Raw genomic sequence first — 24,288 nt, forward strand, 5'->3', positions numbered from 1 at the left:
CCTCCCGCCGTCTCCCCGCCGTCTCCCACAAAAACAACCAATCCCGTAGAGCTAAATCAGGTAACGCGCTCTCATTGGTTCTGCGCTCTGGGAAGGCTGAGGTAAGCGGGTGAAAGTTGAACGGAGCCAGGAAACAAAACAAGGGCCGAACCGCTTCAGCCAATCACAGCGAGTAGGCAAAGAGGGTGGGCCGCTCGAGAAGCCGGAAGGAAGGTCAGCAGCGGCAGCAGCAGCAAGTACATGTACTCCGGCCCTTAGCGCGAGCCGCACGGGGCTCTGCGCGGTCGCAGGGCCGGCACCTGCCATGTGGGGGGTGGGAGGCCCCGGGGCAGCCGCGGCGAGTGTCTCCTTGAGCGGCGCCCGGGACTGCTTCCTGCACCTGCCGCCTGGGTTGGCTTCCAGCCTCCGTCTGCAGCAGGTACAGGAACGCGGGGGAGGGCGGCTTTATCCGGGGCCCGGGCAGAGAGGATTATGGGAATTCGCCCTGGCTCATTTCTCTGAGGGCCTTTTCTATTTCCTCAGCCAGCCTTCCCCCCCCCCCCAATATCATGTCGCTATGGTAACGTGGGCAGCCGTCTCATCCACACGTTTGCTCTCCTCGTCTTCTTCTGGTGACGTTCAATCGCCCCCTTTCTTTCTCGTCAGCCTTGCCATCGTCCTGGCGTCCCGTTGCTATGGCAGCGGTGGGGAATAAGGGGCTCCGGGGAATCTTCTTTGCCCTCCAGCATCTTGGCGCTATGGGGTGTTGTTCTCAGGTGACTGGGTTCAGGATACAACGGGGCCTATAAGAGACTTTATTTGCAGGACAGAAGGTAGAAGGATACAAAATTCAATGTTCTTGTTATGTCACACTCATTATGTCACCACTGCAGCTTTAGGAGTGAGAACCTGCCATCCTTTCTTTAGCTTCCCACAGTTTGTAAAGAAACAGGTGTCCCATATCTGAAGTCGCTCTCTTTCACAGACATACGCACGCGAGTTGAGTTTTTCCCATCGTTTACCTTATATAGGGTACAGCAGCTACTGCATCAAATTAGGGGATGCTGTTCTGTAAGGGTCCTGGAAACACTAGTGGAACGTCAGTGCAAAGAAGAATTATGTGAAATGATTTTTCCATTCCATCTTGCAGATATTCTTGAAATGGACTACTGACATTGAAATTAATTAAAAACTCAATTTATTTCTCTGCTTACTTCATAAAGCAACAAAAATATGATTTCTGTGTCTAAATAAATGTTATCAATAAAAACAGTTTAAAAGATTATTAAAATCAATAGTAGCCAAAAAATATATAAAACATAGGTAACGAATGCACTTTCAATGGTACACCCTTGATTCATGGAGGATATTGGTCAGGCTTGTTAGGCTTCACTGTTGCCTGTTAGTGACCTCTGTAGCGTCTTTCTTCCCCATATATATTACTCTTGCCAGAGGTCTGAACTGTTCACTTGCCTGAACTGTTCACTTGCAGAGGGTTCCCCCACTCCATCACACTGTCCATTTTATCTCCCTCTCTTCCTGCCACCCCATTCACCCTTCTTTTCTCCAGTCACCTCCCACTTGTGTAAAATTAGGCGAAGAGTCACATGTTCCCCACCCCTGAATTGAACTGTACATACATCTTTGTAGATGAAGGCACAGTTTCACAATGTTCTTTTGTCATTAACACCTGCCTATTAACCTGCTGCAACATTGTTAGGTGTTTTGACATTGGACTATATTGGTGTTGGGAATCCTTGTATAAAACATGTACATGTTCGTATGAAATAAGGGCTGAAAAGCATTTGGAATTTCTACATGATGAGTATGACCAAATTGTGTACAAACTGCAAGACACTTGGTCTGGTTCAGCAGTTCGGTACAAAGGCTTCAGAGTTTGTGGAACTCCACCAACCACAGCAATTCTTCCATTTGTTTCAGTAGAGGGATCTAACTGCCTACTCGTTATGTGGACATCTCTGTGGACACATGGGTCATTTTCTCAATTGAAGTAGATGAGGGAGCCCATTCATAGAAAAGCTCTGCACATGCATCCAATCAAACACAGGACTGCACTAATTTCACTAGCATTTTTTATCCTAGAATTGTATAGTTGGAAGGTACCCTGAGGGTCATCTATTCCAACCCCCTGCAATGCAGGAATCTCAACTACATCATACATGACAGATAGCCATACAACCTCTTAAAAATCTCCAAGGAAGGAGAGTCTGCCTGCTGTCATGGAAGTCTGTTCCACTGTCAAACAGCTCTTGCATTTACTTATTTGCTTGAACGTAAAAGATACACTAATCACATTAGTGTTCCAAAATAATGTATGTTTTCTACAATATAAATATCCTGTAGATAAAAATTCTTTCCAGAAATGTGTCATATAAACTTTGCCTTTGCTGAATAATTCTTGACGCTATTTGCGCACTCACATATAGATAGCTGGAAAAAGAATTATGGGTACTACAGGCTGCTATGCTATTTAACATCTATGTGTTTTCTGTGGCATTAACAGGATCAAGCTGTGAAAGCTTCTTGGGGCAATCAGCCTGTTTTCTTGGGCTGGACAGAAACCAGACATTGTGGTCAGCATGCTGGAAATGTAGAAATGAACAGACAACTGGCAGAGAAACTTGGCATCAAAGATGGGCAACAGGTTTGGAATGTCAACTTTTCTTTTCTTGCCTGGACTAGAATATTAAACTAGGCAAATATATTTCATAATCATTGGTCTCCATCTGTCTACTGAGTAATGACAAAATTCTTACTAGTAAAGCTTTTGCAAATAAATAAGGGTTCAGCAAACCTGAATTGCAGGAGCTGTTGTTTAACATTTAGGGTAACATTGAAAATGGGACAAAAATATAGAGCAAGTAACTTTGAAAATGAGTCTTTTTCTATTGCTTCTATTCATTTGTACATTTTTGTTTCCTTTTTATCTTGCAAAATATGCAGGGCCCAGTTTCAGGTTCTTTGTATTCAGCTGTGCAAAGGCAGCTGTGTGCAGAGATCTCAATGACAGACTGAGAGCACTGTTAGTTTTGCCAGTTATGATCTGTGATGGGAAACAGCAGTGACTGGAATCAGCCTTCCCCCCCAAAAAAGTTTATCAGAACTGAAAGTACTTGTTTGAAAGCTTATGTACACAACCCCTGGTTCTAAAAGCTGGGATTCCTCCTACCCTGCCTGGCACAGCATGCGCTTATTTCTACAGGACCTAATCAAGAAATATATAATGATGTTGAGAGTTGCTTCCATGCATGAATTACAGTTCTGTATCAGGGTGATTTGTTCATATTTAGTGAGTTGATTGATGCATGAACATGTAAAAGTGTCTTTTATCCAACCTTTTAGCATTTTACAATGTCCTGGACCAAGTCGCAAACCACTTTTTGAAGGAAGGCTGGTTTGTTGATTTTCCAAGGGGAACAAGCAACACTGCTGAAAAATAAATTGGTGAAAAACTTATAATACAATTTGGTTACATGCAAGTACTTGTGGTTCATCCCCATTGTCAGCAACTCCATGATTCACTTCATCTCCACTTCATTGTTTATGTAAATATATTGAGAGTATTTTTTCAAAAAAGTTTATTGTTTGGCAGATCTTCCTCGAGCCCTGTTCTCAAGTCTTGTCCTGTCAGCAAGTAGAAGTGGAACCCCTCTCAGCAGATGATTGGGAGATCCTGGTAATACAGAAATTTAAATTATTTAGCTCTCCTAATGCTTTTAAACAGGGTGGTGTTCTTCATTCTTGTCCTCTCCCACTCCCCCCCCCCTTTCTAATGTTTTTTCTGTGTGTTTGCTCTTGTTGTTTTCCTTATGGTTCAGATCCAGTTTAGTATACAGATTTCATTATGAAACACAAATGAGTTCTAATATTAAATGTTTTCTAACATTCTGCAATATATTGTAGGAGCTGCATGCTTTCTCACTTGAAAGCCATCTTCTTGACCAAATTCGAATAGTGTTTCCCAAAGCTGTCTTCCCAGTGTGGGTTGAACAACACACTTGTATTTATATCCAGATTGGTAAGTGTTCATGCAAGTCTTCTTACAATATTGCAGGAATAATTCTAAGGTGGCATATGTATTAACTTTCCCCTCTTTAATTCCAGTTACTCTAAAACCTGCTGCTCTTTACGGGAGACTGGAAGCTCGTACAGAGCTTTTCATACGCCCCAAAGTACGTCAGTATGAAGGAACTTCCACCATGCTGCCTTCTACAAAAAGTGACATCTTACAGGACAATGTTCCTAAAACCATGTTGGATCCAAGAGCAACAACTAAGGAATCATGTACCAAAGAAACTAATTTAAATATGGGAGTCCAAGAGCCTAAGCCAGATGCAAAGGCGTCATTAACTGCAAGTGTCCTGCCAAACATATGGAATTTAATTGGGAACATTTTCTCTTCTGACAAAGAACAGGAGGCTTCTCGTGACACAGGTGAACTGAATGCTGCCAAAGATGGGCTGCTAAACTTGATTCACATGGATTCTGTTTTCAGAGTATGCCAGATTCAGCCCCCCAGCGTGCAAAATACATTGGCAACATGTACGTTTCAGAAATGCAACGCCATTCATGTATTTCCATGGAATGTAGAATTCCCTGCTTTAGAAGCTAATATTAAAGTGTCTTACGGGAAAATCACTACACTACTCTCTCCAAGACAGCAGCATCAAGAGTCAAAGCAGAATCTAATGTCAAAGAAAGAAAAACAGATGATCAGTGGAGAAGACAAAAAACAAACCAGTCCTAATAAAAGTCAAGAATCCAATGAGATATCTATTGTACAAATAATATGGAATGGATTTGAGGATCTAAAGAGTGCTATAATATGTAATAACAACATGGAACAACTGCATGTCGGAAGAGTTTGGGTTAGTCCAATTTCAGAAGCCTACAGAAGATTAAAGATTTAAGTCAAGTGTTGAATCGTTGCTTAATACTACATTTTTTAAAATGGTTACCTGGAAATAAGATCTACAGATTATAGTGGATTATTTATAAAGAAGTGTCCTCAGGATCACAGTGCTACCATCTCCAAGCCACAATAGCTGTCTTATAATAGTTCCATTAACTTCACTAGGGTCTATTCTGATAATAACAACAACAATTAATAAATTATTTGTACCTTGCCCATCCACTTTGGGTGGAGCCCAACATACAGTTTCAAACCATTTCTTGTTTTTAAAAAATATACTTGTCTGGTTTGTTTTATTTTATTTTATTGAAATTGTTTTACTAACTGAAACTGAGGAGGCTTAAATTACATTTGATCGACAGGGTATTTGAAATCTTAAAGTATGACTTAAAAAATTAAGTCATTCTTAAGTTATACAAACTTCAAATACAACACTGGTGGATATACCTTTGAAGTGTGAAATCTGTAGAATAGTCTTCAGCATTTATTCTTTCATATTTTCTTATTTCAGATACCAGAAGGATTGAGAGGGAGACTTCACATAGAAATGCATTCAGCTGTCAGAATCACATCAGTGAACCTGGATCCTAAAATTCCATCATCTATTAGATTATATCCCAAAAAATCTTTAGTGAGTTTGCATTCTTTTTTTAAATAAATCTTTATTGAAATTCTAAATTAAAACATACAAATCAATCAGACACATAAAACAAATCAAACAAACATACAGATCTAAATCATAACACATGTATAGAATCTTGAGTAAACACGATCATCACTCTCAACATTATCACTGTTCTAACTAATTTGTCGTGTTTGTCACCTAGTTGATTCTCTTAACATATTTCTATATAACAGTAATAAATCATTCAACACACATCCATTACCCATCACCAATTCTTTGACTTCCACTTGTCGTCCTTTCAGGTTACTAAGATTTCCCCTTTTTACTGCGTCAATATCTCTTATCCCTAAGCTTGCGCTTTATTTCCCTTATCACATCTAATTTATATTGTTTTTCAGTACGGAATATTAGAAGTAGATCCAAGATTTCAATGTGGGGCATTGTTTTTTCATATAATCACCAAATTTTTCCCAACTTTGATAAATTTTTTGATTGCTGCATCCTCTAATTGGATCTGTTAATTTAGCTAGATCTATAAAGCTAAATACTTTCTTTTGACATTCTTTGATTTTTTGTACCTCTTCTTCCTCTTGCTTGACCGCAATTATTTGTTAAGCTGCTTCCATGTGTCTTATCAGAAGGTTGGCGGTTCAGATCCCCGCAACGGGGTGAGCTCCTGTTGCTCGGTCCCTGCTCCTGCCAACCTAGCAGTTCAAAAGCACGTCAAAGTGCAAATAGATAAAATAGGTACCGCTCTGGCGGGAGGTAAATGGCGTTTCTGTGCACTGCTCTGGTTCACCAGAAGCGGCTTAGTCATGCTGGCCACACCTGGAAGCTGTACGCCGGCTCTCACAGCCAGTAAAGCAAGATGAGCGCCGCAACCCCAGAGTCGTCCGCGACTGGACCTAATGGTCGGGGGTCCCTTTAACTTTACCTATTCCACAGGCATTATCAACCTACAGTTACCAGTTCTTCATAAGAATATAAGGAGTTCATTTAGACCAGGGGTAGACAACCTAAGGCCTGGGGGCCGGATGTGGCCCAATTGCCTTCTCAATCTGGCCCGCGGACGGTCCAGGAATCAGCATGTTTTTACATGAGTAGAATGTGTCCTTTTATTTAAAATGCATCTCTGGGTTATTTGTGGGGCCTGCCTGGTGTTTTTACGTGAGTAGAATGTGTGCTTTTATTTAAAATGCATCTATGGGTTATTTGTGGGGCATAGGAATTCTCCCCCCCCCCAAAAAAAAATAGAGTCCAGGCCACCACATGGTCAGAGGGCCCACAGCTGAAAAAGGTTGCTGACCCCTGATTTAGACTGTTGATGAGCAATAGTGTCACAAGTGAACTAAAATGGTTATTGTATATACAATTAAGGGCTTGAACACTATCAGATCAAATATTTAAACTATTTTTTTCAGTATAGATTTTTCCTTAGGAAATAATAAAGAAGATAATCATATTTTTGATAAAATTGGGGCCACTAGTAAATATTCAGATAATGACTTGCCTCAGTTCTTAGCATTTCTGACCCCTTGTATACTTGAATGAGCAACTGTTTATTGTGTGAAAGTGTTAGGAATATTTACTGAACTAACAACGCTTCTCATCCTTCTTCATTTTAGAATAAAGATATCAGTGACGATGAAATTAAAAATGCCTTTAATTTGTGGATAGAGGATTATAGCAAACTTCCCTTGCTAATAGCAGGCACAAATGATATACAATTAGCTCTTAAAGATGGTAAGCTGAACTGCCCTCAGCAGTGATTGTGAATATATTTCTACCCAATTATGAAAATATATTTGATTTTTTTTTAAAAAAACAAACCCAATTAAAATCATGAGTTATTTATCATTGTCTTTTCAATCTGTTACTTAACTATTGTATTGTATTAAATAAAGGTGCTACCAATAAATAAAGATCCATACTCTCAGCTATGGTCAACCATTAAATGGGTCTTTGCCAGTGAATCAAAGCGTGATCAAACTTTTAGCCACAAAAATACTTACATACACACTGAAACACTTTTGCATGAGCTAGGGTTTACCAGTGTATAATACAGGATCTACAAGGTATTAAAATTGACTATTTTGTATCAGAAGCAAATTGATGTGTCCATTATGTTTTGAAAGGTATGGAGGACTTTGTCCTCAGTGTCATTACTTCTGAAGAGGAGAAGGCAAAAAATAGTTACATCCTGAGTCCTAGCTTGTTGCAGAAGACAAATATGCAAGTAAATATCACTTATTTCAGGTATCCAATAACTTTAATTATATCAACAGTGCAATTCTGTTTATTAGGGTATCTTTTGAATTCGTTTTGGTTTTTGACTCATTGTACATGAAGCATAAGGGACGCGGATGGCGCTGTGGTCTAAACCACTGAGCCTAGGGCTTGCCGATCAGAAGGTCAGCGGTTCGAATCCCCACAATGGGGTGAGCTCTCGTTGTTCAGTCCCAGCTCCTGCCCACCTAGCAGTTCGAAAGCAAGGCAAAGTGCAAGTAGATAAATAGGTACCGCTCCGGCGGGAAGGTAAATGGCATTTCCGTGCGCTGCTCTGGTTTGCCAGAAGCAGCTTAGTCATGCTGGCCACATGACCCAGAAGCTGTCTGTGGACAAACGCTGGCTCCCTTGGCGTATAGAGCGAGATGAACGCCGCAACCCCAGAGTTGTCCGCGACTGGACCTAACGGTCAGGGGTACCTTTACCTTTACATGAAGCATTGCAGGAGAAGAGAATCTTATGATAATCTGTACGTAAATTCACTCACAATGAACATCATTGGATGATAAATTCAAGTTCCTTTAGAAGATTAAAGAAAGGTTTTGCAGCAACCTGCCCCCATCTTCCAAAGTGAGCTTGTAGTTCTCTCACTTCCTGATTTTTGAAGTGTGTTTATTGTTTTCTGATTTTCAGTTTTTCTATATTGTAATGACAACCTTAATTTTCATTGTAGAATTGATGGAGTGAAAACTGTACAGCAGCTTTCCTACTTCTACTAACCAACCAGATGTTTTGGACTAGGTCCCACTGTCCTTGACCCTTGGCCATGTTGAATGGGACTACTGGGAGTTGTAGTTCAAAACTTCTGGAGAGTATTGGTTTGGGGAAGGCTGCCATAGGGTCTGGATGGATTTGGAATCCATGTGGTGTAGTAATTAGATACTTTTTAAAAAATTGTTTATGGCTATCCAAACCCACTACAATCCTGAACTTCTTGGGAGACAAGTTTCTTCTATGTGATTTCTTACAGTAAAATCCCATTTTGAATTTTATTGGAATATGTATTCAGTATTTCTCTACCCATCCACACACACATACACACAGCATGTTCTAAAAAGGCACCCTCACTTCTAAATAGTGACTGTCTTCTTTTGTGTAGGTTCTGGTACATCCTGTGACCTCAGTAGCCAATGGCAGTAGTGCACAGTCTTCTTGTGAGCAGCTTCTTCCGTGGTTTGGTCTGAACTGTTTAGGGTGAGACATTTTCATTCTATCACAAATTAGAATTAAAAATCAACAATAAAAAGCTGTGCAAAAATAAATATTAAATGTGTAATATAAATATGAAGCATTTTTGGTGTCAATAATGGTGTAGCTAAAGAGAACATTAGATTTTATTAGCCCTAGAGTCCTGTCAAGATTTAAACACACATATAGTTCTAATCACATGACTCAGAAATTGGGCAAGTATTTGGCACATCTGTGCCCTCTAATACAGGTTTTGCTGGTGTGATTGGTCTATCTGAACACACATACAATGGGGTGCAGCAAATAATGCAGTAATATGCAGGATTATTTCTTCACATACATGGAAACTTTTTGCAAAATGAATGTTTGACATACTTCATGGCAGACATTATTCTGCAGTTGCCACCAGTGTGTGCAGTACAGTAGCAAATATTGCAACTGAGTCATTGGCTACAGTTCTATAAATAATCAAGACAAAGAGTACTCTAGAATAGCCAAGCTTTTAATTTTATATGATTTAATTTGACTACAGTGCATTGAGAGGGAACTCAAGTCTGTTAACATTTCCTTTGCAGAGGAGTTGATAATTTAGCAGTATCTTCTTTGAAGCATGTATCTCACAGCCTTTTGAAACGACCACTGTCTCAAAAGCTAGCTCCCATATCTACAGGACTATGCAGTGGAGGTATCCTGATTACTGGAGCAAAGGTAAAACTTTTACATTTCTCTGTTTTAGCACCCAAGAAATTTTGGGTTCTATCATTAGTCCAATTCAAGCAGTTGTCAATCTTTCTGAGCGTGTGAGTACATTTAGAATTTTGAGAGAGTGCCGTGGAGATTCCTCTATCTGCATGCTTCTCTCCCTCCACCCTTGGATCACTTTCCCCTTACCCCCTAGATAGAGAGGAAGAAAGCAAAATGTGCATGCACACATACACGCTTTGTTTTTCCAAGAGCTGTAAATAACCATTGGATCTGGTAGATTTGGAACAGATTGCATTGAATCTGCATGATTTTAAATATTACAGAACTAGAAAACCATTGTAGCAAACTTTGATAGTTTTTCAATCTGTGTACTATTTTAGGAATTTTTAGCCCTAATTTGTTTTTCAGGGAAGTGGCAAGACAACTTTAGCAAAAGCCATCTGCAAAGAAGCATTTGATAGACTGGATGCCCATGTGGAAGTAGTTGACTGCAAAGCTTTAAGAGGTATGGGTACAACTGTCTCCCTTCTTGTAGGATTTTCAGAATACAATTAAACTAAAAGGGTAAGTTACCAAGTTAATTAAATGAGACCTTTTCAGTGGTGACTCCTAGCTTGTGGACTGCTCTACCCAGGGAGACATGCCTAGTACCACCCTTAACTGTTTTTGGGCACCAGGTGAATACTTTTTTCTTAATGGTGGCATTGTGGCCTCTTTTAGTTGGGTGAGATCAGCAAGTCCTGATCTGTTTTATCTGTTCAGCTTTGATTTTAGATTTTTATTGGAAGTTCTTTATTTGGTTTGAATGTAAGTTGCTCTGAGTCACTTTGTGAGAAAAGCAACTAACAAAGATAATAAATAAATAAATACTATTCCTAGTGTTTTTGTTTATCATAGCAACAACTGGTAAGAGTTTGGGCTATATTGAAAATGTGTCTTGTCTGTAGCCACCCAGTAAGTTTGAACTTGGGTCTTATGCCCAAACCCTGTGTCCTACCCCACTGGTTTAATATTCACATTTTTGGCCTTGCTGTTATTAGATTGTTCACATAAGCAGTTAGCAGCCATAACCATTCCTGTTTTAAAAACCTCTTTCAAAAGCAGCGTCAAGAATATTGTCTGGGCCTTCGTTCCCTCTTTCCTCTCCCCACCTCCCCCCAGCTTGGAATATGTGATCTGTTTATATTATTATGTATCATGTCTCTGATGTTTGTACTACTTCATTTTGTGTCAATTAAGATGCAGTCCTGTGCACACTTAACTGGGAAAAAGTCCCATTGAACTCAGTTTATTTTATTCATTTATGTAAAATAGGCTAATGTATTCATCGCATATTGTTGATGGAGGACTGAGGCTGAGAGAATGGCTTGCCTGTGGCCATTCTGTGAGTTTATGGCAGCAGAGTGATTCAGACTAGTGAATTGTATTATTCTGCACCAGCTATCCCTATATGTTCAGCAGATAGAAGATAGGAAATATCTTAAAGGAGATCCACAATAGGGTAATTTTAAGACCTCTTGGTATAATGAAAATGTCAAATACAAGCTAGTCTCTGACCCATAATCTTGCCAAATCATAGATTGTATTGGAAGTTGGCACATTTTTCTTCTGTGTTGTTCTAACCACTATATTTGTTTTTCAGGAAAGAGATTAGAAAACATACGGAAAAAACTGGAAGAAGTTTTTCTAGAGGCAGGATGGAAACAACCATCTGTTGTTTTGCTAGATGACCTTGATCACATAGTTGGAGTACCCCTTGCTCCGGAGCATGAGAACAGTCCTGAAGCTGTCCAGAGTACTCGCCTTGCTCATGGTAATGGTTTACCAACTATAACAGAGTTGTTTTTGCTTTAACTGTCCTGTGATTGGAAACATCTGACCTTTGCAAGGCCCTGAATAGATCACAATGTGTTGTTCATATCTTCATGAAAGCTAGCAATATTTTAAACTTAGAAATGAATTTTCCACGCACTGTGGAGAAAACCACATTCCCTGCTCCTCTTGATCTGCGCGAATCAACTCCGGAATGGGGAGCTCTGTTGTTTGTTTTTAGATGTGCTCTGATATGTGTGTGAAAGAGTATGCAATGGCCACAGCCGTTCTTTTTGCTACACCCACTGCAGCCATGCAGTCCCTGGGCTAAAAAGAATAGCCACCTCTGGGAATGTGCCCTGGCCCAAGTAATATTGATCTTTAGCTTTTGAATGTTTCTGAAAGAAACAGCATAATCCAGCACTTGCATAGTCTTAGTAATCAGCACAACTCTACATAGTGTGTCTGTATTTGCAGGTTATAAACAATATATTCAGCATTTGGTACAATGGTATGGTTATGGTTATGATTTATTCTTGTATATTAAAGCTATAATTCTTTATATGGAAGTAAGCACATTGAATTCTAGGGGACTTACTTATAAGTAGATAAGTATATGCTTGTGCTGTAATACTTCTGGATAAAGTATGGAAATGTGCTTTGTTAGGTTGTTACCAGCTGATGCAAAAAAAAATTCAAGCTTCTGGAACTTTATTGGAACAGACAATGCACTGAAATAAAAGAAGATGCTGTTTCTGTAACACTAAAATTCAGAGGTACACATAATTGCTATTTTATATAACCATCAATCCATAAAGTTTGAATTGATTTGTATTTCTGTTCCTAGTTTTGACAGATATGATAAAAGAAGTTATTTCCATGCACAGTTTGATCACACTCATTGCCACAAGCCTATCTGAACAGTCACTACATTCTTCCATGATTTCTGCTCAAGGAATTCACATATTTCAGTGTTTCCAACATATCCAGGCTCCAAATCAGGTAAAAGCAATAAATTATGCTTTAATCAAAGCATCTTAAAACCATGCAATCTAATTCTCAGTAATTTTGTTTAAGATCTCAGTATAAAATGTGATACTGCATGTTGAATGCACAGATCTGAATTTTATTATTTCTTCAGAATCTGTCCCTTTTAATTAATTTGAAATTTGGCCATTCTTCCTATTTTTCTTCAGTTCTTCAAAGTTAGGCTACAGATAAATTTGCTATATTTTTTTTCAGGGACAAAGATGTGACATACTTCATTCCATAATAAAAAATAAACTTGACTCCAATATAGACAGGTTTTGTAATCTTGATCTCCATCTAATTGCAAAGGAAACAGAAGGATTTGTAGCTAGAGATCTGACAATGTTAGTTGAACGTGCTGTACACTCGTGTGTTTCTAGCAAAGGAACGTGTAAAAAAGAAGGTATGTATAATAATTTTATGAAGTATTCAGAAAAAATGTGTATAATATAATGTAATATTTCAGTGTAAAAAATCATAAAGTGAATGTGTTTATCCATTTTAACAGAATTGATTCTGTCAACATCAGACTTCCAAAAAGCTTTAGAAGGTTTTACCCCAACATCTTTGAGAAACGTTAACCTCCATAAGCCTCAGGAGTTTGGCTGGGATAGAATTGGTGGCCTCAAGGAGATACAGCAAGTGCTTATAGATACTATCCAATTGCCTGCCAAGGTACTTTTCTCTTACAGTTGTGTCTGCCATTGGTAGGTGTTTGTAGGAACACAGACCTTTGACGGTTCTAGCTTGAGGGGTGACAGCTTCTTAAACCAAAATGGACAAATATGCACCCTTGGTACAGCCATTTTTCATTCATATGTAAGTTTGCAGAAGCTGGAGAGGAGAACGGTACAGCTTCAGCAGTGGTAGGTTAAAGGGCATAAACTAGAAGATCATCCCTGACGGTTATGCACAGAGCTGAGGAAAGAATGAAGATGCAACAGCTGAGGATTATTAAGACAGAAAGGTTCATGAAGAAGCCTGAGTGGCTTATCTACCTCAAATCATTGAAAGACTATGCACAGTGTGGGAGGCAGTTATCCAGAGTTGCCAGCAGGGAGCAGCATGGCAGCCAGGCCCAGGACAGTGCAGGGCATCACCCTGCCTTGCCCCTCTACTTTCTGGTACATGGCAGTGGTGCTGCTCCCAGGAGGCCAGGTTAATAATGGCACCCCTCTTCATTGGTGGCTGCTAGGGGTGTCTTTTCCTTATCTTCAGCTGCCTTGCACCAGGCGTAGTGAAAAAATGCATACTTTTTATGTATACCAAATCCATGCAATCTTTTTTTTTTTTTTTTTTAAAAAAAAACAATAGTTCCAGTTTTTTATGGGGTAAATGTAGCATTCTTAGGACTCTATGAACGCAGACTCTATTTCTTGTCATAGCCAACATGTCAATATGAGGTAGGGAAGGTATACCACTATATGTGTAGGGATCCGTACACACCACATTTGAAGTAGTTATGAACAGGACCACAGAAATAAAGCTCTGTGTGTTTTGTTTTTGTCTGTATCAATAATATGTATATGGCTCTTTGATCATTATTGGACTGTTTCGTAATACTCATGCCCCAGCAGATGAAACCGAAGCCTGGAAATGCAGAAAAACACCCAACACCTGTGGATGATAAAATACTCATGCAAATGTTAGTCTATATATAGATGCATTTAGTCACATTTCAAAATAAGCATAGAGATGTGATGGTGACTCACTGGTTCCACCACAGATATGGATTTTGCCAAAATTGATATTATGGAGCATATCATAATAGTAATTATGAAACTACATTAATAATAATAGTGTTAGGGTTATGAATTATTGTTATTCATTTCATTTCTATACCACTTAATAATTTTTTTTAAAAAATCTCTAAAGCGATTTACAATCTACATTGACACATCAAAGAAAACAATCCAGAATAAAACATTACTGAGTTAAAACATTGCTGAAGAAAGTCAAGTGTACACTCAAAGCAACGTAATTAACAGGATATTAAAATATTACCTTAAAGGTTTCAAACAAAACATTACAAAAGAGGTCAGTGACAGAGTGCACATTTAACACAGCAAAGTTAACAAAAAACAATAATCTTAAACATTTCAAAAGAAAACATTGCTAAAGTCAGATTTAAAATGCACATTTAAAGCAGTGTAATTAGCAAGATAATAAAACATTATCAATACGCATAGAGCATAACTGCTGCTATTGCTGCAAGTCCTGCCAATGTTGGTTCATGGTGGGTGGTGGCTGTGAAAGCTCAGGACCCATGACCTCGGTCTGGCCTCTTCAGCATACTGTAGGCTGAATCCTATTTTTCACACTTAGCTAGCCTGCACAGAGGTTCATAAACAGGTGTTGTTAAGGGATCATATACTTTTTAAAGCAGATTCAATTTCTAAAGACTTTGTATGTTTTCAGTATCCAGAATTATTTGCAAACCTACCCATACGACAAAGAAGAGGAATCTTACTATATGGGGCTCCAGGAACAGGGAAAACTTTGTTAGCAGGTGTAGTTGCCCGAGAAAGTGGAATGAATTTTATCAGCATCAAGGTAAGAATTTGAGATTTTTCAGAATTTATTGCAGTAACTGAAAATACTAAGATGTGTTCCATAAGTCAGAATCCAATAAGGTGATAAAAAATATATGCTACAGTTTGTCTTTCAGAAGCTCTCATATATTTTAGTAAATTTATGTGTTCGTAATGCACACATAAATCTGGCATAGGAAAATATTTGGATTATGACCCATGGTATTTAGCTTAAAGAAAATAATCCAACTTTCTACAGTCCAAATCAACACAGTTCAAACAGCAACCTTAAACCCTTGGGCAAAGTAGCTTCAATTTTGCCATAGATTTTTTTGGGGGCACACTACTTAATGGGTTTCAATTCCTTTCTGTCCTTCTGTGTGTTTGTTCTCCCCCATCCCCTGCCTGCCCACTCTTTAATAAGCAGTGTTAATGTGATCCCAATAGAGTGGACCAGTCTCATGTTCAAGGTATGTTCCTTTGGAAACCTATATTTTGTAATGTTTTTAAACAGTCTGTTGCCATAGCACAAACAGTATTTTATTACAGTATGTTATGCCACAGTTTATACACTTTACTTTATAAGCATTGTCAGGTCTGCGTTAGGGTTGCTCACGAGTAATCAGGCACGAGTCTAAACTGTCTCTTAACAGTTTAATGGTGCAGACTATTTACAGTGCAGAGAACATGAAAACATGACCGTCCTAGTCAATTGCAGAATCCGGGAGTGCTGGTTTCTGGCTGTGACCCCAACATAAGAATTTCAGCACCCCAAAGCACCGCCTCCCCGGTCCCTTTTTGACCCCTCTGTGCAACTGGGGTGGCGGAAGTGGCATGCTCCCCTCAGAGCAAAACTCATGAGGCGTGCTGGGGCTCTCAGCAGCATCTCCAAGCCCTTGTCTTGCCTGGCTGTTTCCAGCCTGCCCCTCTCCGCTGAAGGAGGTGCCGCTTTTCCCGCTTGAAGAGGTCTCACTACTGAGGAGGTGTCGACAAGACCTTCTGCCCTGCCGAGGGCAGTTCCCTAACAAGTATTGATTAATTAAATAGCTCAGGTTGCAAAGAGTACTCCATCTCTCTCTCTTTCTCTCTTTCTCTCTTTCTTTTACAGGGACCAGAACTGCTCAGCAAATACATTGGAGCAAGTGAACAAGCAGTTCGAGATGTATTTAACAGGTTAGATCCAGATTTGTGGTGTTGCTGATAGATTCTGTTTTTGTAAGTAGTGCTGAAAATAGGTGCTGGATTTGTAACGTGGAGAAAAAACAGGCTTAGTAAGTGTATCTTGGGGAGGTGTAAAATAACAAGACTTGCTGATATCACATGTCGAATCTTGGCAGGGTCAGTTTATTCCTTTTGTCCTAATTGTGTTGTATTTATTGCAGAGCACAGGCAGCCAAGCCTTGCATACTTTTCTTTGATGAATTTGACTCCCTTGCTCCTCGAAGAGGTCATGACAACACTGGTGTAACTGACCGCGTTGTTAATCAACTGCTGACTCAACTAGATGGTGTAGAAGGCTTAGAAGGTAATGATCAAATCATCTCTCTTTCTTCCAGGAAAAGGTTAAGCTGGCATTTTATTAATAAAGTCTCTTTCTTTTTCTAAGGAGTTTATGTACTAGCTGCCACTAGTCGCCCTGATTTGATTGACCCTGCTCTGTTGAGACCAGGCCGATTGGATAAGTGTCTGTATTGTCCACAACCTGATCAAGTAAGAAACAAAACACTGTACCAAATATTGAAAGGAAGACAGACAAACTTGAATCTTACTCACTTCTATGTGAATTCATGTCAATTCCATGCTATCGATGGCTGAGTTTCCATGAACATAAAATGAAGTCGTTTTGAAACAGATTCAAGTTTGATTCTATTTTATTTTTTCATTAGATTGGTGCAGAAATTATGATGGTGATGGTAGACTTCTATGTCAAGGCAATGATCTTGCATAGTCTAATGATTTCTCTCAGGCCTTTCTCAACTTAGCTTTGATGCTGTCATCTGCAGGCATTGGTGTGTGTATTCTATGATCTACAGGTGTGTTGTTGTTTTTTTAAAAAAAAGATCAGAATGTGGTAGTAGGTACAGAATCTGGCTTCCAGAGAATCTCATTGTGCTATTATAAAAAGCAAGTTGCAAGCCTTTATGGTTGAGAAGAGATGCTTGAAAATGTATGGAGAATTCAAAATAATGTTTACATCACTAGGTCCTTCCACATGTTGTTTTAGCTTCTCCAGTGCCCTTTTCCTTATTGGAAAAATACATGGAAGACTGAAAAACAAAACATTAAGTACTGTCTAAGGGCAAGAAATCAGTATTTTATTAACAGGGTTACTTCTAATTTTCTTAGGCTTCCCGACTGGAAATTTTAAGAGCACTGAGTGATTCTCTCCCTCTGGCACATGATGTGGATTTTCAGCATTTGGCAGAAAAAACGGAACATTTCACAGGAGCAGACCTAAAAGCTTTACTGTATAATGCACAATTGGAGGCTGTGCATGCTAATTTTGGTTCAACTTTGCCCCAGGTAAGTGCACTGAAATTTAAAGGATTTTCTTAAAAATCCTTAAGAGTTTGCTACCCATAACATTTTTGAATGGTAAAATTATTTCTCACTAATAATTTTAGGCTGCTTTTCCAGGCAAATAACAAATCCCAAATGACTTGCATTCCAAATATCCAAAGGAAATACAGTGGTACCTCTGGTTACGTATTTAATTCATTCCGGAGGTCCGTTCTTAACCTGAAACTGTTCTTAACCTGAAGCACCACTTTAGCTAATGGGGCCTCCCACTGCCACTGCGCCGCCAGAGCACAATTTCTGTTCTTATCCTGCAGCAAAGTTTTTAACCTGAAGCATTATTTCTGGGTTAGCGGAGTATGTAACCTGAAGCGTATGTAACCTGAAGCATATGTAACCCAAGGTACCACTGTACAGTAATACAACATTTCAGACTTAAAACTAAAACTCATCAACATTCTTTTTTTTTTTTTTTTTACAGAGCCAAAAATAATGCAACTCAACCAAACCATCATGCCTGGAAGGCCAGTTGAGAAAGATAGTTCTTCATGGCCTCCTGGGAACCCTGAAACATAGAAATTTGATGCAGGTCCATGGGAAGATTCTTTCCCTTGTGGCCACTCAGTTTAGCAATCTAGGGGATGGGCATACCAAGGGAGATGCCAAAGCAGATCTCAAAGTGCATGAAGTCCAGTAGCTTGGCCACAATCTGAAACTGGTAACCGGGCACTAAAATACTTAATATTCCAATTAATTTGGTTTTTCAAGAGTGGTGCCTAGAAATGTTAGGGTGATGTGCAGCGATTTGACTGTGATTTTGTTGTACATTGAAATCCAAAGATTTGAAATTTATGACTGCTTTTATTTGAACAGCAAGGATTTATGACTGCTTTTATTTGAACAGCAAATTTATATACGGTGCAGTTTACAATAAAAAACACTAAAACACATAACATAATAAACAAAACAATAACCCCCACAGTTTAAAAGGCCATAGATTGTTTAATGAGCGAAATACCTGGGAGAAGAAGAATGTTTCTGCCTGGTGCTTAAAGATATGTAATGAAAGCACCAAATGAGCCTCCCTAAGGAGAGCTTTCCACAAACGGAGCCACCACAGAAGAGACCCATTATTGTGTTGCCACTTTCTCAACTTCTTGTGGGGCAGGCACACGAAGAAGGGCCTCAGATGATGAGGGTCCTGGTTTGTTCATATGGTGAGACATGGTCCTTGATGTATTGCAGTCTTGAGCACACTGCTAACTTCAGCACACTGGTAGCTCTTCCCTGCCAGAAGACCAGAAGATAAAGAGCCACACAGACATCCAGAATGAGGGGAGTGCTACAGAGTTGGAAATTCTAATTTTATTAATTTCCATCCGCAGGACATAGGTTCTAGCTCAGATAGCGATCTCAGTCTATCATCGATGGTTTTCTTAAATCAAAGCAGTGGATCAGATGATTCTGCTGGAGATGGAGAAGGAGGCTTGGAGCAATCTCTAGTTTCTCTTGAGATGTGTGAGCTGCTTCCAGAAGATCCAAGGTCCAACATCTACCGTCTTTACTTTGGCAGCTCCTATGAATCAGAGCTTGGCAATGGAACTGCTTCAGAAATGGTAGCTGGCTGCTTTTGCTTAATTTATGCTGTGAAGTCAGAGGAAACATTCTAGCATCTAAATGTAATTGGAAAAAAACAGTGCTAATTCAATCTATGTCAGTACTGGGTAACAAACATAAATTATGAGTAAGATAAACTTAAAATATGAACTCATTCTTCCTTGACCAAAAGCAGCAACAAGTCCTTGTCTTTTTGGGGAAACAATGAGGACCTGTGCCATCCCCATGAGAATTGATCCAGGGAGAATCCCCTATGAATGCACAGTATTTAGAAATGAAACATATTCATACTTAAACTTTCATATTACTAATAAGTTATCTGATCAGCAAAATACTTCCTGAAGCTTATATTGTTTGATAAATAACTTTGGTAATATAACTGTTGTGAAAAATATTACTGAAATATTAGTAACTGAAACCACAAAATTGCTGACTATAATAATAATGATATATGTTACCCCACCCACCCACTTGTCTCTACAGAGTTCTCAGTGTTTCTCGGGACCAAACTCCATAAATCATGATTTAGCTAGCATCTCTCTAAAGGATTTAGTATCCTATCAGCCCCCAATTCTAAGAACAGCCTTACAGGAAGGTTATCAAGAACTTAATCAAGAACAGATAGAGCAACTCAGGGCTGAAATCAATGCTATCAAGGCCAACTACAGAAGCAAAAATGGGGTATGGAAGACATTTATTTGTTAATTATTTTGATCTTTAGAAATGTTCTGTTGTAGAAGTAGTAATTTTTGCAGCTTCAAAAGAAGCATAGCCTTGGAGAATGTCCTGAAACATTCAGACAAACTCACTGGTTCAGTTAAGACATACATCAAACTATAGTTTACAGACCTTAACTATGGTTAGTCAGGACATCCAGATTGGTAGCCCATGGTTTCTGCAAACTGTGGTTTGGTGTTATTTTCTGATTGACAAACCATGATTACACTTGTTGCGCTTCCTCTTCAGGTCACCATGCCATGGAGTGGGGATCTCTGCAGACATAATAATTGCATAATTGGCCTGTTGTCAGTTGTGCTGGAGGTTCCTTGACTTCACTATCCCCCCCCCCCCCACTATGTAGGGTGCCAAACAAAGCAACACGTGCCAATTTATCTGCAGAAAGGATAGCATACTGGGGAAGGCAGGGAAGAAAAAGCACAGCTTGTGGTTTGCCTATATAGTGGTACCTCTGGATGCGAACGGGATCCGTTCCGGAGCTCTGTTTGCATCATGAGCAGTCCGCAACTTGAAGCACCGTGTCTGCGCATGTGTGACACGGTTCAGCACGGTAGACTCGTTATCTGAGGAACCGGGTTCGCGTCTCCGCTCCTCCACATGCAGCTGCTGGGTGACCTTGGGCTAGTCACACTTCTTTGAAGTCTCTCAGCCCCACTCACCTCACAGAGTGTTTGTTGTGGGGGAGGAAGGGAAAGGAGAATGTTAGCCGCTTTGAGACTCCTTCGGGTAGTGATAAAGCGGGATATCAAATCCAAACTCTTCTTCTTCTTCTTCTGCGCATGCGCGTGACGTCATTGATGTGTCTGCGCATGGGCGAACCGCTGAACCTGGAAGTAACCCATTCCAGTACTTCCGGGTTCGGTGTGTTCGTAACCTGCAGCAGCCGTAACACGAGGTATGACTGTATATGTAAGTGTATACACTTAATCTGGTCTCTAGTCTATGGTTACTGCAAATGAAAGTTAGACCCAACTTATGAATTGAGCCATTGTCAATATCAGGGAGTGAAATACTGTACTGTACAGTATTTTATAGTACTTTCCCTTAATGTGATTTTTTTTTTCAGGAGGAAGTCACTCCTTCATCATCAGTACCCAGCAAGAACACTTTAAACATTACTCAGCTTCACCTGATGACTGCACTTGGAAACACAAAGCCATCTATTAGTCAAGACGACTGGGATAATTTTACTGAACTGTAAGTACGTTCTGTCAAGGAAATCACACAAATTATTTATTAATATTAAAAATAGGCTCACACATGTTCTGGAACAGTTGCTGTTATTAGTCTATTGCCACACAGATACCATATTCTGTCTTAAGGTGTCTACACATCCTGAAGACTTTACTGAAGTGTAGTGTGGCGAGAGGTTTCAGTGAAATTGTATGAGAAAGAAGCTGGTATATACATGGAGCCCTAGAGGCTGCGCTTCCGAAGCCTGAAACAAGATTTATTATCTTACAGATTACTGATAGGCACTTGTCTAAAATAACTGGATATTTTCTATCAAATGCATATGAAATTTCTTTTAAATTCCTTTTCAATAGTGGACCCTAAATGTTGTATCCAGTGGTGTTCTGTCCACTGACAGAAGACTTCCATCAGCGGAAAGGGGAGGCTGCCGCCACCCCCCCCCCCAAAAAAAAAAAATCTGCTTGGGGATGGTGGTGCTGGAGGAACCTCTGAAACAGATTTGTAGGGTGGGGCTGCAAGAGGGAGGCAAAATTGCTTGAAATTATCTTCCGTCAGTGTGGGCACCATTTGCTATCACTGTAAAATGTCTGAAATCCCTTTTTAAGCAGGGATGATTGTTGAAGTCATGGTCACGTTGACCTGCCAGCAGCTGTGTTCCTGCATGATTCCAGCCTCACAGCTCCTGCTTCCAATTCCTCATTGTGACATCCAGGAATATGTTTATCATCTCCCTCAGTTGCCCTTAGTAGTGGCAGCAATTTGTACTGTTGACTGATTGATTGATTGATTGCATTTATATCACACCTTTTTCCTCTGAGGAGCTTAGGGTGGCATACACAAGTTCTCCTCCTTCTCATTTATCCCTCACAACAACCCTGTGAGGTAGGTTAGATTGAGAGACAGTGACTGGCCCAAGGTCACCCAGTAAGCTCCATGGTCAATTGGGAACTTGAAGGCTGATCTCCCAGGTCCTAGTTCAGCACTCTAACCACTACGCCACATTGGCTTGCTAGCTGCTTCTGCTTCCAAGAGAAGTCTGCCGAAGCTTGCCAATGATTGTTAACAATTGTTATAAAAAAAGTTTTCTGTGGACGTTAAACATTTTCTTAGTTATAGAAGGTTATTTGCTCTGATTATTATTACTTTAAAATTCTGATTTAACTATAATGGATTTGTTTATTGCTTGTTAGTTTTCTTGAACAGGGGAGAGGGAGTTGAAGAATGCTAATAAAAATGTTAACTGCTACTTTTAAATGTTTATGCCAAAGAAGCCTCTTAGGTATTTCTGGTTTTACTTAAGAGTTTGGCCTTCTTTAAATTTCACCTGAATATTTTTCTTACAAAGCATAGTTCTGGTGGTAATGCACTACTGTTGTTGTTTTTTAGCTACGATAATTTTCGCAATCCAAAGAGGAAAGGGCCCAGTGGAGCAACTTTCAAACCAGGACAAAAAGTGACATTAGCTTAATTGCTGTTTAATGCATTTATGGTGATTATCCCAAAATAATTTTTAAAGTAAAGTATTTCCATTATTAAATCATATTAAAATATATACCTGTGGGTATATTGATGCTGAGATAACAAATAGATTTCTTTGAAATTAATTGTTGCAAAATTGTTTTACATAATTTTAGTTTTCAGATTATGTCCTCCTACAAACCTATAATAAAATATTTGAGATATTATTGGCTGCCTTGTGTTTTAAGTTGTTTTAATTTCCTATTTAGATTAAGCTATCATCTTGGACTGCCTACAGCTCTAGCTGGCTTCAATTCTGATAGCCACCACACCGAAACTAAATATAAAACTGTATGAAGTCATATTCACCCTTCTAGTTCATAGTAGGCTTATAAAATCCATGTTGTCAGTATCAGAATTAAGTTACCATTATCTTCAAGAGGAAAAGGAGATGTGCACCATAAATTCTTGGGGTAGCACCCAGTGTGACCACCTTTCTACTTCTGGCTTTCTTTATGCAAGTAATATGCTAGGGAGAAGGTGCTTCGCAAGATGATGCTACCAATTCAGTTGGGTTTATCTATGCCTAGGCGTCTTATTGTACAGATGAGAGGATCCCATTATTTGTTTCCAGAATTTACAAATAATTTTAAGCCGCCATCTAACACTGTTCTGCTACCTAGGTCAGCTTCAAGTGCCTAAAATATTTATCAGATTGTTCCCATTTCTCCCATGACACTGAAATGTCTTCAGTGTGGCCTGTGGGAGGTGCCCTGGTTTTCATTTCATACCATCTCTAAAGGATTAACAGTTTATATTTAGTCTTTTAGACATTCTCAAAGAGTGGTTTTGGTGTCAGTGTCCTTTGGGACAGCATTAGTTGTTACAGCTCCACATGATGTAAATGGAGACAGTATCTTTTTGTAAATAGGGAGCCAATTACTTCTGTATATTACTGATCTTTGCCAACATGGTGTCTTCCATATGTTTTTTTACTACAGCTCCCATCAGCCCCAGGTTGGCAAACACCACTAATCATAGAATTGTAGAGTTGGAAGTTCACCCAGGAATCATCTAGTCCAACCCCCTGCAATGCAGGGATCACAGCTAAAGAATCCCTAAGAGATGGCCATCCAACCTCCCGAGGGAATTGCGTCGTCAAACAGCTCTTATTGCTGTCAAAAAAGTTCTTCTTGATGTTTAGTAAGAATCTCCTTATGACTTGAATCCATTGGTTCGGGTCCTAGCCTCCAGAGCTGGAAAAAAACAAGCTTGCTCCACCTTCCATGCGACAGCCCTTTAGATATTTGAAGATGGCTACCATATCTCCTCAGTCTCCTCTTTTCCAGGCTAAATATACCCAACTCCCTCAAGCATTTCCAGAGCCTTTATCATCTTGGCCGCCCTCCTCTGCAAATATCAGAATTCATCTGTATCTGAAGCAGCAGCAGATCAGCACTCCATTACTAACCCATCTCAGTATCATAGTATCACACTCTGCCCATGTGGTATGTTAAAATCTTAATTCAGTTTCTCAGTATTTATTTCAGACTACCTGCTAACAACTCAAAGATAGATTTCCTTTCACTGACCTAACAGCATATGAGTTGTCAGGTGGTCTTCTCAGTTGACCTATCCAACAGACCTTGAGTAACCTTTCCATAATTATTTCAGAA

The 24,288-nt window shown here is 39.5% G+C and overlaps 1 protein-coding gene across 2 annotated transcripts; it reads left to right on the forward strand.

Annotated features, from left to right (window-relative positions):
* Positions 1 to 227: 227 nt before the first annotated feature.
* Positions 228 to 22,844, forward strand: PEX1 (peroxisomal biogenesis factor 1). Of its 2 annotated transcripts, XM_033164923.1 has the most exons (24): positions 229 to 418; positions 2,504 to 2,644; positions 3,593 to 3,676; positions 3,904 to 4,018; positions 4,105 to 4,868; positions 5,424 to 5,543; positions 7,163 to 7,280; positions 7,673 to 7,773; positions 8,923 to 9,017; positions 9,587 to 9,719; positions 10,125 to 10,221; positions 11,359 to 11,529; positions 12,376 to 12,530; positions 12,771 to 12,960; positions 13,066 to 13,232; positions 14,976 to 15,110; positions 16,197 to 16,261; positions 16,471 to 16,613; positions 16,695 to 16,798; positions 17,435 to 17,611; positions 18,991 to 19,221; positions 19,706 to 19,903; positions 21,027 to 21,157; positions 22,541 to 22,844. In XM_033164923.1, exons 1-24 carry the CDS (start codon positions 305 to 307, stop codon positions 22,620 to 22,622), a joined length of 3,831 nt encoding a protein of 1,276 aa, XP_033020814.1. In that variant the 5' UTR covers positions 229 to 304; the 3' UTR covers positions 22,623 to 22,844. The 2 variants fall into 2 exon arrangements, with proteins under 2 accessions (XP_033020815.1, XP_033020814.1); XM_033164924.1 differs by lacking the exon at positions 18,991 to 19,221 and having other exon boundaries at positions 228 to 418.
* Positions 22,845 to 24,288: the final 1,444 nt, after the last annotated feature.

The sequence above is a fragment of the Lacerta agilis genome, chromosome 12 (assembly GCF_009819535.1).
Source record: "Lacerta agilis isolate rLacAgi1 chromosome 12, rLacAgi1.pri, whole genome shotgun sequence".
NCBI lineage: Eukaryota > Metazoa > Chordata > Lepidosauria > Squamata > Lacertidae > Lacerta > Lacerta agilis.

What these genes read in the sequence shown, in the direction of transcription:
- PEX1 (XM_033164923.1), top strand. Translation starts at nt 305, where the DNA reads ATGTGGGGGGTGGGAGGCCCCGGGGCAGCCGCGGCGAGTGTCTCCTTG. An exon ending in TGAATTTTATCAGCATCAAG is followed by an intron (nt 15,111 to 16,196) that starts GTAAGAATTTGA and finishes TTTCTTTTACAG; the next exon opens with GGACCAGAACTGCTCAGCAA. An exon ending in ACTACAGAAGCAAAAATGGG is followed by an intron (nt 19,904 to 21,026) that starts GTATGGAAGACA and finishes TTTTTTTTTCAG; the next exon opens with GAGGAAGTCACTCCTTCATC.